This window comes from Pipistrellus kuhlii, unplaced genomic scaffold (assembly GCF_014108245.1).
Source record: "Pipistrellus kuhlii isolate mPipKuh1 unplaced genomic scaffold, mPipKuh1.p scaffold_m20_p_55, whole genome shotgun sequence".
Taxonomy (NCBI): domain Eukaryota; kingdom Metazoa; phylum Chordata; class Mammalia; order Chiroptera; family Vespertilionidae; genus Pipistrellus; species Pipistrellus kuhlii.
The window spans coordinates 870,689-888,874 of NW_023425557.1; the positions used below are offsets into that span (position 1 = coordinate 870,689).

General features: G+C 53.0%; 1 protein-coding gene across 1 annotated transcript; it reads left to right on the forward strand.

Moving 5' to 3' along the window:
• The first annotated feature begins 14,854 nt into the window (after positions 1–14,854).
• Positions 14,855–17,037, forward strand: GNG8 (G protein subunit gamma 8). The gene is made up of 3 exons (XM_036416386.2): positions 14,855–14,936; positions 16,005–16,090; positions 16,836–17,037. Exons 2-3 carry the CDS (start codon positions 16,007–16,009, stop codon positions 16,962–16,964), a joined length of 213 nt encoding a protein of 70 aa, XP_036272279.1. The 5' UTR covers positions 14,855–14,936; positions 16,005–16,006; the 3' UTR covers positions 16,965–17,037.
• The last annotated feature ends 1,149 nt before the right edge of the window (positions 17,038–18,186 follow it).

An 18,186-nucleotide genomic window follows, 5' to 3' on the forward strand; every position in this document is an offset into this window, starting at 1 on the left:
GATGCCCTCCCCTTCTCTCACGGAGCCCTCCTATTCCTCCTCCCCACGCCCAGATAGGGCCCCCCTCACACACAACATGCCCCCCATCCATGTCTCTGGACCCCCAGGACTTCCCCTTGGGGACTCTGACCCAGATGGTGCCTGCAGAGTGCCCTGGGAAGGCAAGGAGCGCTGACTTTGGGGTTTTGAGGGTCAAATAGGAGTTGATAACACCTGGAAAGAACTCTCATCCATCCACGGACCGTAATGGAGGACTGAGAAGGAGAAGAGGGGAAGGAAGATGGCTTCTATCTCGTGACCGCCCCCCTCCCTGGTGAGAGGGAGTGGGGGGAGCTCAGGAGGACCCTCAGCTGTTCCAATCCAGTATTATTTTTTTTTCTTTTTAAAAAATTACTGTATTTATTATGACGATGGTGACCCCCCTGATGCACAGGGGGCCGGATTCTGTGTGTTTCTCTAACCTCTTTGTAAATAAATGTACAATGTTACATGTGTGGTGGACTCCACTTCTGTGTCAAAATGGGAGAAATGTTTTTATTAAGCACCTACTGTCTGCTTTGGCTGTAGCCATGCCCAGAACCGGATGGCAGCTGCCAGGCTGGCTGGTCCCCACATGATTTTCCTACCATTGGCTCTTTTACCTCAGTGAGTCTGGCCTTTGATGGAGTTTTGTTTGGCCATAAAGATGGTTTCATAAAAGCAGAAACAATAGCCCTAACCGGTTTGGCTCAGTGGATGAAGCGTCGGCCTGCAGACTGAAGGGTTCCCGGGTTCGATTCCGGTCAAGGGCATGTACCTTGGTTGCGGGCACATCTTCGGTAGGGGGTGTGAAGAGGGAGCTGATCAATGTTTCTAACTATTCCCTCTCCCTTCCTCTCTAAAAAAATCAGTAAAATATAATTTTTTTTAAGAAAGCAGGAACAATGTAGGTAAAAGGGACAGTCCCAAATCTCTTTCTCAGAAGTCGTCATAATCAGTGTGGTATGCATCCCCTTCATGCTTTCCCTTTATGTGTTTGCCTACATATATGGATCTAGTAACCATATAAATATATATAACTACATATGTGCATATACATATTGTTGCACTGTGTATATAAAACTATTTACATAAATTGAACTATATGCATTTTTTATCAAATGTTTTTGGTTAAGTCATCTGTGCCCAGAGATTTCTTTATGGGAAAGATTTTCATTAAGAATTGAATTTCTTTGGTGGTTACAGTACTATTAAGCTTTTCTATTTCTTCCTGTGTCAGTTTTGCTAAGTGGTATTCTTCTAGGAATTTTTCCATTTAATCTAAACTTAGATGACATATATTCCTATTATTGCTTAATCTGTATAAGATTTTACTGTAGGGAGTCCCATAATCTAACCCTATTGTCAGCTCTCCAGTTTCTTTGCTATTATGGACCTTGCTGCAGTAATGTCTTTACATGAGTCTCTTTGTGCTTTTATGTATGACTATCTGTTGGATCCACTCCTAGAAATAGAATTGCTTAGTCATTATAGTCTGATCATTTAAAAACTTTTTTTTAAATGCTCACTTGAGGAGATATATATATATATCTCCACTCTCCCTAAAAATCAATAGAAAAATAACCAAAAAATATATATAAAAATAACCATATATATATATATATATTTTGCTAATCCTCACCCAAGGATATTTTCCCATTGATTTTTACTAGAGAGAGTGGAAGGGAGGGGGGAGACGGAGAGAGACACACATTGATTGGTTGTCTCACACATGCTCCCAACCAGGGCCCCAATGGAGACTGCAACCAAAGTTTGTGCCCTTGACTGGAATCGAACCCGGGACCCTTCAGTCTGCAGGCCAGTGCTCTATCCACTGAGTCAAATCGGCTAGGGCCTGAGGGTATTTTTTCCATTGCTTTTTTTAGAGAGAGTGGAATGGTGGGGGTGGGAGGGGGAGAGAGAGAAACATTAATGTGAGAGAGACACATCAATTAATTGCCTCTGGTGCACAGGCCCTGACTGTGGCTGGGGGGGGAGGAGTGGGGGGGGGTAGGGAAAGGGGGCAGATACTGTGCCCTTAACCTTTAGCTGGGAATCAAACCCACAACCCTTTTGTGTGAGGGCTGACGTTCTAACCACTGAGCAACACCTGCCAGGGCTCATTAAAAAACTGATAAATTAAAAATATATATATTTTTGTTAATCCTGAGGTTATGTTTCTATTGATTTTTAGGGAGAGTAGAAGAGAGAGGGAAAGACACAGAGAAACATTGATGTGAGAGAAGCACATCAATTGGTTACCTCCTGTACAAGTCCTGACCAGAATCAAACCCAAGACCCTTTGGTCCACAGTCTGACGCTCTATCCACTGAGCCAAACCAGCTAGAATTAGAAACTTTTAAAAATAGAGGTGTTTTTATTTATTTTTAAAGAGAGAGGGATAGAGAGAAACATCAATGAGAGAAACTTCATCAGCTGGCTGCCTCCTGCACGCTCCCTCCTGGGGGTCGAGCCAGCAACCAAAACCTGGGCACATACCCTGACGGGGAATCAAACAGAATATCTCTTGATTCCTGGGTCGATGCCCAACCACTGAGCAACACTGGCAGGGCCCATCTAGAAACGTTTAATTGGCGTGGCCACACTTCCTTTCACGAAGGCTGCCCTTCACTGACATTCGCAACAGCGCCTGGCCGGTGTGGCTCAGTGGTTGAGCCTTGACCCATGAACCAGATCACGATTGATTCCCAGTCATGGCACATGCCTGGGTTGCATGCTTGATCTCCAGAAGGGGGCATACCGGAGGCAGCCAGCCATCACGGAGCCAAACATCATCGATGTTTCTGTCTCTCTATCCCCCACCCTTCCTCTCAGAAATCAATAAAAATGTATTTAAGCCGAAACCGGTTTGGCTCAATGGATAGAGCGTCGGCTTTGGGACTGAAAGGTCCCAGATTCGATTCCGGTCAGGGGCATGTACCTTGGTTGTGGGCATATCCCCAGTTGGGGGTGTGCAAGAGGCAGCTGATCAATGACTCTCTCTCATCGATGTTTCTAACTCTCTATCTCTCCCCCTTCCTCTCTGTACAAAATCAATAAATATAAAAAAAAATTTAAAAAATGTATTTAAAAAAATATATATATGTATTGAAAAACACACACAGCTTTTCTTGAGATGCCTGTTTTCCCACTCCTTTACCAAACAATGGCTTGAGAACTGCTGTTTTAATTAGCAGGTCTCCCTCCGTTTCCTTGATGAGAGACATCTTGTTTGCTTATTGAACCACTTGTTTCTTCTGTGAACTGCCTGTTCACATCCTTTGCCCATTTTCTATGGGGTAAGCCCAATAATTACTCTAATTTCAAGGCTGGGTTTTAAAAATATATATTTTTTATTTCTTACAGAGAGGAAGGGAGAGGGATAGAGAGTTAGAAACATCTATGGGAGAGAAACATCGATCAGCTGCCTCCTGCACACCCCCCACTGGGTATGTGTCCGCAACCAAGGTACATGCCCTTGACCGGAATCGAACCTGCGACCCTTGAGTCCGCAGGCCGACGCTCTATCCACTGAGCCAAACCGGTTAGGGCCCAAGGCTGGATTAACAGAGGCTCAGAGAGGGAGACAAGATAAGGACCCAGCTGCCACCAAGTCCAAAGTCTGGAGGGTGGGTATTTGTTGTTCCTTTGACCTTTGTGCCTACATGGGTGGGCCCACCTCTCTGTTCCTCTGAGATCTGAGAAGCGGGGACCAGGCCTACTGTGCGACCCTGAATCTCTGGTGCTCAGCAGGGCCCTGTGGACACAGCAAGGAGCAACACAGGAAAGTCTCTGCCCCCTGGAGCTTCCACTCTGTGTGTGTGGTTAAACATGTTTCTTTTAGAGTACTAATAAATCAAAGTTATTTTTAAAAGTTTGCCAGGAAAAGCCGTGGCTTGTCAGGCCCCTGGGAATAGTCGCCCGTCTCCAGTCTGTGAAAGAGGCAACCGGAGCCAGAGAGGGGAAGAGACTCGTCTACGCAGGTCACTCCCTGGTCAGATGGCTGCAGTGAGATGGACTTCCTTCCTAGCCCATGCCGGACTCTGTTCTCAGAACCTTATATATATTGACTCATTTAATCCTCACCGCCTCCTGAGGGTCAGATACGGTTATCATGCCCATTTTACAGATGGGGAATTGAGGCACAGAGCGGTTCAGTAGCTTACCTGGTGCTCAAATTGCAAAGGTGGAATTTCAGTTCAGGTTGCCTGAGAATTCAGGCCCTTAACCTCCGTCCTACGTAGTATATCTGCAAAGGGATTGTCCCTGGAAGGATAGACAAGGAACTGGTCACAGGGATGGAAGCTGGGTGGGGAGGGGAGTGGATATAATAAAAGATTACATTTTATAACCTCTTAAAGGTGGCAAGGCCTTGGCCGGTGTGGCTCAGTGGTTTGAGTGTTGGCCAGTGCACCGAAGGGTTGTGGGTTCGATCCCCAGCCCTATAGGGTGTGTGCGGTAGGCAACCAATTGATGTGTTTCTATCAAATTAACATTTCTCTCTCTCTCTGCCCCGCCCCCATCTTTTCCCTCACTTCTACTCTCAGTAAAAACCAATGGAAAGAATATCCTCATGCCAGGCCAGCATGGCTCAGTGGTTGAGCATTGACCTATGAACCAGAAGGTCACACAGTTCAATTCTGGGATTGCGGGCTCAATCCCCAGTGTGGGGCATGCAGGAAGCAGCTAATCAATGATTCTCTCTCATCATTGACATTTCTATCTCTCCCTTCCTCTCTGAAATCAATAAAGCATTATATATATATCTATATATCTATATATCTATATCTATATCTATATCTATCTATATATATATATATAGATATATATAGATATATATAGATATAGATATATATAATTCTTAAGTGAGGATTAATAAAATCTACGTATATAAAAGGCTAATATGCCAAGTGTTCCCTCAGGAGTTGGACTGGGAGTTCGCTCACTATGATGTGTACTGACACCAGGGGGCGGTGTGGAACAAAGGAAGGCTCCAGCTCTGTGCTCCCTCCTTTATTCTATCCTGACGGAGGCATGAAGGAATTGAGTGGGATGGGGAGCTGAGCAGTGTGTCCTTTGAAGTAGCGTGATCAGGGCTGGTGACATTTAATCAGAGACCTGGAGGAGGAGTGACGTTTGTGGGTACTCAGGGAAGAATACTCCAGGCAGAGGAGTCTGCCAGTCCAAGGCCCTGAGGCCAAAATGGTGCCTGGAGTGTTGGCAAAATAGCTGGGAGCCAGCACCTCTGGAGTCGTGGGTGAGGGCAGAGAATGGTAGGGGGCCTCGGGGGCCATGCTGAGGTTTTTTCTGATTTTTCACTTTGTGGGAAGTGAGAGCCCTGGGAAGTGAGAGCTGAAGAGGGACATAGGTTTTTTGGGGGATGAGGGAGTGAACAGTTTTACTGAGATATGTCACACACCATGAAATTCACCCTTTTGAAATACTAGAGGCCCAGTGCTCGAAGATTCATGCAAGAATGGGCTGTCCTTCCCTGGCCGCCGGCACCACCTTCGCTCCAGCCGGGAGCCGCCTTCCACCTTCCCACACTGCCCAGAGGCCCGGAGAGGCTGGGGCGGGGAGGAGCGCCCTCAGCTGCCCGGGCACCTGTGGATGCCAATTACCCCTCCATAGTTGTTGGGTTAATTTGCATACTCACTCCTGATTGGCTGGTGAGTGTCGCAAAGGTGCTGTCAATTTGCATCTTACTCTTTTATTAATGTAGATAGACTTCAAGGGCTTTCTTTTAAGAAATATATATATATATATTTTCTTGCCGAGACCAGTTTGGCTCAGTGGATAGAGCGTCAGCCTGTGGACTGAAGGGTCCCAGGTTCGATTCCAGTCAAGGGCATGTATCTTGGTGGCAGGCACATCCCCAATAGGGGGTGTGCAAGAAGCAGCTGATGGATGATTCTCTCTCATCGATGTTTCTAACTCTCTATCCATCTCTCTTCCTCTCTGTAAAAAATTAATAAAAAATATATTAAAAAATATTTTTCTTGTGATGGGAACTTTTAAGGTCTAGACTCCTAGCAATTTTCAAATATGCAGAATAGTAACAGTATTATTAACTGTTTTTCACCATGCTGTACTTGACATCCGCATGACATTTATTTATTTTATTACTGGAAGCTTGTAGCTTTGACCACCTTCACCCATCCGCCCACTCTCCTGGCATCCACGAATCTGTTCTCAGTAGCTATGAGGTCTTTTTTCTCTCTTCCACATGAGTGAGGTCATACAGTATTTGTCTTTGTCTGACTTATTTCACTTAGCGGGATACCCTGAAGGCCCATGGATGCCTTGGCAAGTGGCAAAGTTTCCTCCTTTTTTATGGCTGGATAACATTCCATTGTGTGTATGCTGTATTCTTCATCCATTCATCCGTCAATGGACATGTAGGTTGTCTCCGCAGCTTGGCTGTTGCAAACAATGCTGTGATGAACACAGTGGTGCACATATCTTTTCGATTTAGCACTTTCATTTTCTTTGGATAAATACCCAGAAGTGGAATTGAGGGATCGTCTAGTGGTTTTATTTTAAATATTTTTTTAAAATATTTTTTTAATTGATTTCAGAGAGGCAGGGAGAGGGAGAGAGAGAGAGAGAAATAGAAATATCAATGATGAGAGAGAATCACTGATCACTGATTGGCTGCCTCCTGCATGCCCCCACTGGGGATGAAGCCCGAAACCTGGGCATGCGCCCTTGACTGGAATGGAACCCGGGACCCTTCATTCTACAGGCTGACATTCTACCCACTGAGCCAAACCAGTTAGGGTCAGATCAAGTTCCCCCCCCCCCCTCTCAAATAAAAAGCAAGCGAATAAAAAGACGTTATCTAAAAATATTTTCTTCCATTCGGTAGGTTGCCTTTCCATTTTGCTGCTGTATGGGAGCTTTTCAGTTTGTAGTTTCACTTATTTTTTGCTTTTGTTGCCTTTGCTTTTGATGTCAACTCCAAAAATATCATCAGCAAGATGGATGTTCAGGAGCTTACTGCCTGTGCTTTATTGTAGGTGTTGTACAGCTTCAGGTCTTACATCGAGGTCTTTAATCCGTTTTGAGTTAAGTTTTGTGTCCGTTGTAAGAAAGTGGCCCAGTTTCCTTCTTATGCAGATGGCTGTCCAGTTTTCCCAGCCCAAGTTATTGAAGCAACTGCCCTTTCCCCTTTGTGCATTCTCCTTTGTCATAATTTAATTGACTACATATGTGTGGGTTGGTTTCTGGGCTCTCTATTCTGTTCCATTGATCTGTGTGTCTGTTTTTATGCCAGTGCCATGCTGTTTTGATTACTACAGCTTTGTAATGTAGTTTAAAACCAGGGAGAATGATACCTCCCGCTTTGTTCTTTTTCTCTCTCACGATTGTTTTATCTATTCGGAGTCTTTTGTGGTTCCACACAAATTTTAGGATTGTTCTATTTCTGTGAAAAATGCCATTGGAATGTTAATAGGTACTGCTTTGAATCTGTAGATTGCTTTGGTATGGACATCTTCATGTTACAATAATTCTTTCAACCCATGACCACAGGACACCTTTCCATGTATTTGTGTCGTTTTCCACTGCTTTCACCAAGGTCTTCATAGCTTTTAGTAGAGTCACAGAGTTGTGCAACTATTACCACAGAAAGTCCCAGGACATTTTTTATCACACCCAATAGAAACTCCGCACGCTTTCGGTGTTGGCCTCCGGTCTCTCCAGCCTTTGGCAACCGCTGATCGACTTTTGTCTCTGTGGACTTGCCTGTTCTGGACATGTAAATGGAGCCATGGGATATGAGGTCTTTTTAAAAATAAATATTTTATTGATTTTTTACAGAGAGAAAGACAGAGGGATAGAGAGTTAGAAACATCGATGAGAGAGAAACATCCATCAGCTGCCTCCTGCACACCCTCCACTGGGGATGTGCCCGCAACCAAGGTATATGTCCTTGATCGGAATCGAACCTGGGACCTTTCGGTCCGCAGGCCGACGCTCTATCCACTGAGCCAAACCGGTCTCAGCTGGACTATGAGGTCTTTCCTGGCTTCTTTCACTCACTGTTTGGGTCGACCACTTTCAGTTTATCCATTCATCAGCTGATAGATGAATTTGGGTTGCTTTCACTCTGGGGCTGTCTGTAATAATAAAAGGGTAATATGCTAATTAGACCGACGTCCTTCCGGACGACCTTCCGGATGGGCCGGGGAGGGAGAGGGAGGGGCCAGCCTGGGTCCAGGGTGCCTGCGGGCAGCCAGGGGGAGGAAGGAAGGCCTACTCTTGCACTGATTTTTGTGCATCGAGCCTCTAGTTAGGAATGATGCTGCTGTGAACTTTTCTGGACAAGTTTTTGCGTGGACGTAAGTTTCCATGTCTCAGAGAGATTCCCAGGTGTGGACCCGCTGGGACATGCGGTAGCTGTTGAATGTTTTGAGGAACTGCCTGACTGTTTCTAAAGTGGCCACACCCTTGCCAAAACCGGTTTGGCTCAGCGGATAGAGCTTCGGTCTGTGGACTGGAGGGTCCCAGGTTCCATTCCGGTCAAGGGCATGTACCTTGGTTGCAGGCACATCCCCAGTAGAGGGTGTGCAGGAGGCAGCTGGTCAATGTTTCTCTCTCATCGATGTTTCCAGCTCTCTGTCCCTCTACCTTCCTCTCTGTAAAAAATCAATAAAATATATTTAAAAAAATAAATTAAGTGGCTGCACCATTTTACATTCCCACCAGCAGGCCCGAGGGTTCCATTCTCCACCTCCCCACCTACACTTGCTTTTATCTGAGGACTTGGGTTCACCCAGGGGCCCTCTGGCTGACCTGATGGGTGATGAGGGAGACAGGGGAAGAAGCTGGGGACCCTGCGGACAGCCTGGTGGCCACACCAGGGCGGGGCTGCGGGGAGGTGAGAGTGACTGGGTTGTGGGGGCACTTTGAAGACGGAGCTGACGGGACTTGTTGCAGGATCACTGTGGGGTGGGAGAGAGGGAGGGCGTGGAGAATGCCCCACGGGGACAGGTCAGACTGCAGCGGGAGTGGGTTTGGCGGGTGGACCCGGAGCTTGGTTCTGGATGCGCTGAGTTTGAGATTCCCGGCAGACATGCAGGTAGGAATGTGCAGTGGGGCACTGGGATGTGATGCGAGAATTACTGTTGGCGTTCAGGGCGCGTTTCTTTCTTTTAAAAAAAAATTTCTGCCGAAACCAGTTTGGCTCAACGAATAGAGGTCGGCCTGGGCACTGAAAGGTCCCGGGTTCTGTTCCGGTCAAGGGCATGTACCTTGGTTGCGGGCACATCCCCAGTACGGGGTGTGCAGGAGGGAGCTGATCAATGTTTCTCTCTCATCGGTGTTTCTAACTATCTATCTCTCTCTCTTCCTCTCTGTAAAAAATCAATAAAATATATTTTAAAAATGCCTTTATTGATTAAGGTATTACCTATGTGTCCTTATCTCCCCATTGTCCCTCCCATCCCCTCCCCCACGCCCTCACCTCCTGGTGTCTGTGTCCATTGGTTAGGGCCACAGGCATGCACACAAGTCCTTTGGTGGATCTCCCCCCTTCCCCCCCACCCCAGCTTCCCTCTGAGGCTTGACGGTCTGATGGATGCTTCCCTGTCTCTGGTTCTATTTTTGTTCGTCAGTTTATGTTGTTCATTCCACAAATGAGTGAGATCGTGTGATAGTCATCTTTCTCTGACTGGCTTGTTTCGCTCAGCGTAATGCTCTCCAGCTCCACCCTTGCTGTTGCAGAGGGTAAGAACCCCTTTTTTTCACAGCAATGTAGTATCCCGCTGTGTAGATGGACCACAGGTTTTTAATCCCCCCATCTGCTGACGGGCGCTTATGAATAGGCTGTTTCCAAATCTTGGGCATCAGTGCATCTTTCTTTTCTTTTCTTTTTTAAAAAATATATTTTTTTAAATTAGTTTCAGAGATCGGCTGTCTCCTGCACGCCCCCCACTGGGGACTGAGCCCGCAACCCATGGCCGGAATCGAACCTGGGACCCTTCAGTCCGTAGGCTGATTCTCTATCCACTGAGCCATGCCGGTTAGGGCCAGTGCACGGTTCTTGAATAATTAAAGCCAGACCTGAATCAGAAGCCAGGGTCTCAGTTTCCTCGTCCGAAAGATGGGGCAATAGTACTAAGACTGCTGGGGAACTCGGTTGTCTGTCAGGACACTGGGGCTCTTCCTGTGCAGCTCAGAGCAGGGCTGCGCCCCGACAAACCGGGTCCCGCCCAGGGTACGGAGAGGGCCGGGCACTGGAGGGCGCGCCGGCCCCGGCTGTGTCCGTCTCCGGGCCCAGCCTCTGGCCGCCGGCGGGGCGGGGGAGGGAGAGGGGAGGCTGGGGTGTCACCCTGTCTCCCGCGCTCTGAGCTGGGCTTCCTTTGGGGCCGCGGGGGCCAGAGGGGCTGATGGAAACCAGCTGCGCGGGGCGCGGAGGCCGGGCGCGCGCCCAGGCCCCTCCCCGGCGCCGGCGGACCGCGCTGAAGCGGGGAGACCGGGCGCCCCAGCTCCCCGCCCCCCTTCCGCCGCGGCCCGGGCCCTGGCACGTCCGGCGCGCCTGATGCTTTCCAGATGTGGGCCGCCCCCCGCCCCCACCGGCTCCGGGGAGGAGGGGGGAGGGGAGGGGGAGAGGGGAGCAGGAGGGAGGGGAGGAGGGGAGCTGGGGAGGGGAGGGAGGAGGGGAGAGGGGAGGAGGAGGGGAGGGAGGAGGGAGGAGAGGAGGGGAGGTGGGGAGGGGAGAGGAAGGGGAGAGGGGAGGGGAGAGGGGAGGAGGGAGAGGAGGGAGGAAGGAGAAGGGGGAGGGGGACGGGGGGAGGGGGACGGGGGAGGGGGGAAGGGAGGGGAGAGGGGAGGAAGGTGGGAAGGGGGAGGGAGAGGGGGACGGGGGTAGGAGGAGGGGAGCAGGGGGGGAGGGGAGCCAGGCCTGACGCCCCCTATCCGATGGCCGATGGCCGCACCACGAATCAGAGCCGTGGTCCCCTCCCCCGGGTAAAAAGCGAATTGGGCAGGGCTGACTGCGATAGACACTCTCCGTCCCCCGCCACCACCCCTGCCCCCGCCCCCGCCCCCGCCCCCGCCCCCGCCCCCGCCCCTCTGCCGGCTGGTGTGGTCGGGGCTCGCCCTCAGGCCACGCCCACAAACCGCCAAGCCCCGCCCCCGAGACGCCCCTCTGCAGGCCCCGCCTCCGCCCCGGCCCGCGCAAGGCGCGTCTGAGCGTCCACCTCTCTGGCTGCAGCTGTCTGTTTGGGTCTCTCTCTCTTTTTTGAAATATATTTTATTGATTTTTTTACAGAGAGGAAGGGAGAGGGATAGAGAGTTAGAAACATCCACCAGCTGCCTCCTGCACACGCCCCACTGGGGATGTGTCCGCAACCAAGGTACATGCCCTTGACCGGAATTGAACCCGGGACCCTTGAGTCCGCAGGCTGACTGCTCTATCCACTGAGCCACACCGGTTAGGGCAGAGTGTCCATCTCTTGTTCCCCGTCTCCGAGTCTACATTTCGGTCTGGGTATCTCTCTTGTACCCTCACGTCTCTGTGTCTCTGCCCGTCTCTCTCTGCAGCCCTCTGCCTGTCCGTCTCCTGGAGTCCCAGCCAGGGTCTCTCTCTCTCCTCTGTTTCTGTGTCTTCCTGCGGGTCTGCCTCTCCTTCCATCTCTCACCCTCTCCCTCCGTGTCCCAGCCCACCTTCATTTCCTCCCTCGAGACCCCTCCCTCCACGTTCCCAAGTCTCCTGTTCTCCAATGTCCGCACCCCAACCGGCCGCCGGGCGCCGCGCCCTCCGGATTTGAGGCGGGCCGCGCGCGCCCCCACGCGGCCGGCAGGGGACTGGCAGGAGAGGACAGAGGGCTGATGTGTGACACGGAGAGACTGAGCGCCCAGAGGTTGTGTGTGGCTCTGTGCCCTTGTGCAATGCCAGCAGTGTCTCCCAAAGTGCGGTCCGCGTATCCCCAGGGGTACGGGGAGAGTTGGGTGGGGGTACGCGTTGCACCGGAGTTCGGTGGGGATGTGCACTGCACCGGGCTTAGCTGCGCCTAATTCTGCGTTCTCATGAGGACAAGGGGTACTCAGCGTTACGGAAATTATAGAAGGGGTGCACATATGTCAGAAGTTTGGGAAACTCTGCATAGGGAGTATGACGGAAGCAGTGTGTTCCAGCTGGAGGTTACATGTGACTGTGCGTGTGAGAGGAGAGAGAGGACGTGCATGTGACGGCATGTGGCACCAGGAGGTGGCCTGTGCCAAGGTGTGTGTGGGGGGGACACTGCGTGTGGTGCTGAGAGATCGTGTGTGCGAGGGGGAGACTGTGTGTGGCAGTGTGCAGCCCGGTGAGGAGTGCGTGCTGTGTGCGGCCTATCCGCAGACGATGTGCCTCTGGATGCGTGCGGTCCACAGAGGCGGCGTGAGAGGCCCCGGGGGCCTACATGTGACAGAGAGGCCACGTGGGTGGGAGACAGCGTGTGTCAGCCACACTGATGGGCTGGGAGGGCGGTGTGTGACCGTGACACGGACTACGTGGGAGCCTGGCAGACTGGCACAGCATGGTGACCGCGCACGAGAGAGCGTGTGGCTGTGCGGGGCCCTCAGAGACCAGAGCACGAGAGAGCCTGGCTGGTGCGGCTCAGCGGTTAGAGCGTTGGCCCGCACCTGGAAAAGCACATGCAGGTTCTTCCCTCTGCCCAGGTCGGGGCGTGTTTGGGAGGCAACCATTCCCTGTGTCTCTCTCAGAGCGATGTTTCTCTCTTTCCCCTTCCTTTCACCCTCTCTAAAAGTCAACGGGAAAAATATCCTCTGGTGAGGATGGACAAAAATTTTAAAAATTAAATTAAAAGATAGAGTCTAGCCAAAACCGGTTTGGCTTAGTGGATGGAGCGTCAGCTTGGGGACTGAAGGGCCCCGGGTTCGATTCCGGTCAAGGGCATGTACCTTGGTTGCGGGCACATCCCCAGTAGGGGGTGTGCAAGAGGCAGCTGATTGATGACTCTCTCTCATTGATGTTTCTAACTCTCTATCCCTCTCCCTTCCTCTCTGTACAAAATCAATAAAATATATTAAAAAAATAAATAAAAAATAAAAGTCAACGGGAAAAATATCCTCTGGTGAGGATTAACAAAAATTTAAAAAATTAAATGAAAAGATAGAGTCTGGCCAAAACCGGTTTGGCTTAGTGGATGGAGCGTCGGCCTACAGACTCAAGGGTCCCAGGTTCGGTTCCGGTCAAGGGCATGTACCTTGGTTGCGAGCACATTCCCAGTAGGGGGTGTGCAGGAGGCAGCTGATTGATGTTTCTCGCTCATCGATGTTTCTAACCCTCTGTCCCTCTCCCTTCCTCTCTGTAAAAAATCAATAATATATATATTTTTTAAAAAGATAGAGTCTGAGCGAGACCTTGTGTGCAACCCTGGAGCTTGCTGGGTGACGGTGATAATCATGTGTGATACAGACTGTTTGGGGCTCAGTGAGAGATTCTGTACATGACAGTGGGGGGAGGTGACTGTGTGTCAGGGAACGTGTAAGATTGTGTGTTTTAAGATAACATTTAGAGATTGTGCAAGAATGCATGGGACTGTGTGTGGGAGTCGCTGGATGTAACTGTGTAATACTATGAAATATTATGTGATAGTGTTTCTCTAGGAGGTTGCACAAGTAATTACATGTGACTGTGTGAGACAGAGAAAGTGTGAGGCTGAGATAGGATGGAAGAGAAGTGTTTTAAAATATATGTGTGTATATCTATATATCTGTATATCTATATAGTCCTGGCTGGTTTGGCTCAGTGAGTAGAGCGTCAGCCTGTGGACTGAGGAGTCCCGGGTTCGATTCTGGCCAAGGGCACATGCCTGGGTTTTGGGCTTGATCCCCAGTATGGGAGCGTGTAGGAGGCAGCCGCTAACCAATGATTCTCTCACATTATTGATGTTTCAATCTCTCCCTCTCCCTTCCTCTCTGAAATCAATAAAAATATATTTAAAATATTTTTTATTGATTATTTTTACAGAGAGGAAGGGAGAGCGAGAGGGAGTTAGAAACATTGATGAGAGAGAAACATCGATCAGCTGCCTCCTGCACGCTCCCTTACTGGGGATGTGCCCGCAACCAAGGTACATGCCCTTGACTGGAATCGAACCTGGGACCCTGAGTCCACAGGCTGACGCTCTATCCACTGAGCCAAACCAGCGAGGGCAGAAGAGAAGTTTTGGTTGCTGGTGAATGTGTGTGTGACATCTTGAAATACTGAAACACTGTGAAACTGTGCCATTCACCCTGAGAAGGTGGATCTGATTGTGGTTGAGATGATGACCCCTCTCCAAGAGCTTGCGAGGGATGGACTGTGTGCGGCATTTTGAGACCACGGGCCTGGGGCACTGTGGGAGATGGGGTGTTGGGCATGGGCCATCTGTGAGAATCTGTGGTGACACCGGGTGACACAGTGAGGCACGGTGCATCCCTGAGCCAGGGGCTGTGTGCCGAGAGGAGTCGCTGTGGTGGGGGGACCGCGAGGGAGTGGGGTGGTAGGGTGGGAGAGCATGCGTGATGGAGGGAGAGGCCGTGTGGGACACGGGAGAGGTGCATGTGACTGCAGAATCAGGGCAGCAGCGTATGGGCACCCCGGGAGAGGCTGTCTTCCCAGGAGTGAGTGTGAGAGACAGGCAGAGACAGAGGTTGAGAGGGGGAGGCGGAGAGAGAGAGGGAGAGGAAGAGACAAAGAGGGGACAGACAGACAGACAGAGCTAGAACCTGCAGAGACAGACAGACCCAGGCAGAGAGAGAGCAGTGGGGCTGGAGGTGGCAGCAGCAGGAGCAGGCAGGTCCTCAGGGGCTGCCCCAGGGGAGGGGGCGGGGCGGGGCGGGGCGGGGCTGGGCTGGGGGACCCACAGCTGCCTGTCAGCCTGCCTCCGCCAGCAGCCCGCCATCCCAGCCCTGAGCAACAACAGGTAGGAGGCTCCGGTCCTGCCCCAACAACAGCCCGTCCCTCTGCCCCGTCTCAGCCAGCCGGTTCGCCTGGGAATGAATGAGAGTGAATGAATGACTTTCTATGTCTGCGTGTCCACCAGCCTGCCTCTCTCCCAACCCCCCCCCCCCCCGTCTCCCTCTTTCTGTCCCCCCTTCCTCTGTCCCCTGGTCCTCCTATGCCTCTCCCTACCCCTCTCTCTGTGCCCCCTCCTCTCCCCCTCCACGTGTCTCTCTCTATCCTCTCCCACCCCATCACTCCACCTCCTTCTCCAACCCCTCTCCTCCCACCGCCCATGTCACTCTATCCCTTTCTTTACTCCTCCATGTGTCCCCCCCCCAACTCCGTCCATCACTCCATCCTTCCCCATCTCCATCTCTCTCCCCCCTCAGTCCCTTTATGTCTCCTGTGCCTCAGTCTCTCCCTCCGTCACTTGTCTCTCCCTCTGCCCCTCTCTGCATCCTCTCTGCCCCTCTCCCAGTCTGTCTGGGCTGTCCTCACCTCCTCCCTCCCCCTCCCTCCATGTGCTAATGAGCAGAGGAGCCTTTGAGGCAGAGGGCTGGGTGGGGGAGCTCCCGAGGGGGGCGGAGGGGGCAGCTGCGTCCCAGCCCTAATGAGGCCCCCTCCGCGCCCCTCCCGCCGAGATCTTAATTCCTCTTCTCCCTGGAACCGCCGCTAATTGGCCTGGGGCGGCCCCCTCCGGGCTCGCTGGGCCCCTGGGGGCTGAGGACACCTGGGTCGCCGCCAGCACCTGTGGCCCTGTCCTTCCGTCCCTCCCTCCACCTGCCTCGCCCGCATCTGTGCTCCCCGCTGCCTCCCTCCCCCGCCCTCCCTCCGCCTGCCTCCCAGCCCCCATCCCAGCGGCCCTTCTCTCACTTCCCCTGCCTTCCCGTCCCTCCGGCCGCCCGCCTCTGGGTGCCCTCCGCGCCCTTCCACCCACGCCCCGGTGGCTGGGTCCCAGCACTTCGCCGCCCTTCCCGGGGCCTCCCCCCGCCCTAGTCTGCCCCCTGCGCCCCCATCCCCACCGGCCTGTGACTCCTTGCCCGCCCAGCCATGTCCAACAACATGGCCAAGATCGCCGAGGCCCGCAAGGCGGTGGAGCAACTGAAGCTGGAAGTGAACATCGACCGCATGAAGGTGCGGGGCCCAGGGTGGAGGCAGGCGGGGTGCCGGGCTGCGTGTGCTCCGAGCTCTGCTGGGGGTGGGGCCAGGAGTCCGGGGCGGGTGTGTGTGTGTGTGTGTGTGTGTGTGTGTAAGATCCCTTTCTGAACCGAGCTGGACCCGAGGAGGGGCGGGGCCTGAGGAAAGGGGCAGGACCTGAATGACGGGGCGGGGCCTGAGGGCGGGGCCTGAGGGGCAGGCCTGGGGAAAGGGGCGGGGTCAGATGAGGAAGGACCTTAGACACGGGGCGGGGCCTGAATGACGGGGCGGGTCGGAGGTGGGGCCCGAGGGGAGGGACCTTAGGCAAGGGGAGGAACCTGAGGGGAGGGGCGGGGCGGGGACCGAGAGGAAGGACCTTAGACAAGGGGCGGGGCTTGAGGGGCGGGTGGGGCCTGGAGGACGGGGGAGGACCTGAGGGGCGGGGCCCAATGGGAAGGACCTTAGACAAGGGGCGGGACCTGGGGGGCGGGGCGGGCCCTGAAGGACCGGATGAGGCAGAGGCGGGGCCCGAGAGGGGCGGGGCCTGAAGGATGGGGCGAACCAGCCAGAGGCGGGGCCCGGGAGGGCGGGGCCCGGGAGGGCGGGGCCCGGGAGGGCGGGGCCCGGGAGGGCGGGGCCCGGGAGGGCGGGGCCCGGGAGGGCGGGGCCCGGGAGGGCGGGGCCCGGGAGGGCGGGGCCCGGGAGGGCGGGGCCGGGCGCGGACTCCCCGGCGTGCCTGCAGGTGTCGCAGGCGGCGGCCGAGCTCCTGGCCTTCTGCGAGACGCACGCCAAGGACGACCCGATGGTGACGCCGGTCCCCGCCGCCGAGAACCCCTTCCGCGACAAGCGCCTCTTCTGCGTCCTGCTCTGAGCCTTCCCTCCCCACGGCTTCCTCTGTGTGCCGGAATCCGAGCCAATAAACGTGCTGATGGGTACCTGAGGCACTCGCTGAGCTTGGGCTCCCTTCTCAGTCCGGAGTGCGGAGTGGAGGCGGGGTGGGGGGAGGACACCACAGGCGGGTGTGTGGGTGCGGAGGGCGCTCGGAGGAAAGGAGCCTCCTCTACCCCTGAATGTATGTGATGGTCCCAGAGTCCCAGAGGCAGCGGGCTGCCCTCGTACCACCTTCTTTACAGGAGGAAACGGAGCCCAAGGCAGTCTCTTGCTCAGAGTCACACAGCTGGGAGGCAATGGGGTGGACACTGGGCTCCCTGCGCCTCAGCTGCCCCCTCCCTTCTCCCTCCTGGGTTGCAGATCCTGAGGAGTCCCTGTGCCCGTCCCACCTTTCTTACCGCTGAATAGTTTCACCCTTTTTCTTCACATTTGGCTACTTCCCGCCCCAGGCCTGTCTCTGTCCATAAGCACTGAACTCTGTCCATTCATTCATTCATTTATTCATGCGTTCATTCTTCCAAACACTCCCTGCCTGCCTGCTGGGGACATGGCTGTGGCCAAGACAGCCTGGCCCTGCCTCCGGGGGCTCAGAATCCAGTGGCTGAGACAGACAGTAGGCAGGGCTGGGGTGGGGAGTGAGTGGGAGCCCCGGACTCAGCGTGGGGGTCAGGGAGGGCTTCCTGGAGGAGGAAGCTGGGACGTGGCCGTAATGACACTTGGGGACCAGAGAAGAGAGGAGTGGGCGAAAGGGAGGAGACACACTAACGTGCACATCCCTTCCTTCAACAGTCATTTTCTTTGTCCAGGGACACAGGGCAGCGTGACAGCTCCCGTGTCTGCCCTGTTTCCCACACCACATATTGGTGGGACATATATAGCCGGCAGTTTATATATATATATATATATATATATATATATATATATATATATATATATTTGGCTTTTCTACTTTTGGCCTACATAATGTTTATTTTTTAAAAATTGATTTCAGAGAGGAAGGAAGAGAGAGATAGAAACATCCATGATGAGAGAGAATCATGATGGATCGGCTGCCTCCTGCATGCCCCCAACTGGGGATCGAGCCCATAACCTGGGCCTGGGCCCTTGATGGGAATCGAACCTGGGACCTTTCAGTTCACAGGCCAACGCTCTATCCACTGAGCCAAACCAGTTAGGGCCATAATGTTAATGTTTATTTTATT

Bases quoted from the DNA above. Each gene is read 5' to 3' on its own strand.
- GNG8 (XM_036416386.2), top strand. From the start codon at position 16,007: ATGTCCAACAACATGGCCAAGATCGCCGAGGCCCGCAAGGCGGTGGAG. The intron at 16,091-16,835 runs GTGCGGGGCCCA...GCGTGCCTGCAG, and splicing joins TGAACATCGACCGCATGAAG to GTGTCGCAGGCGGCGGCCGA.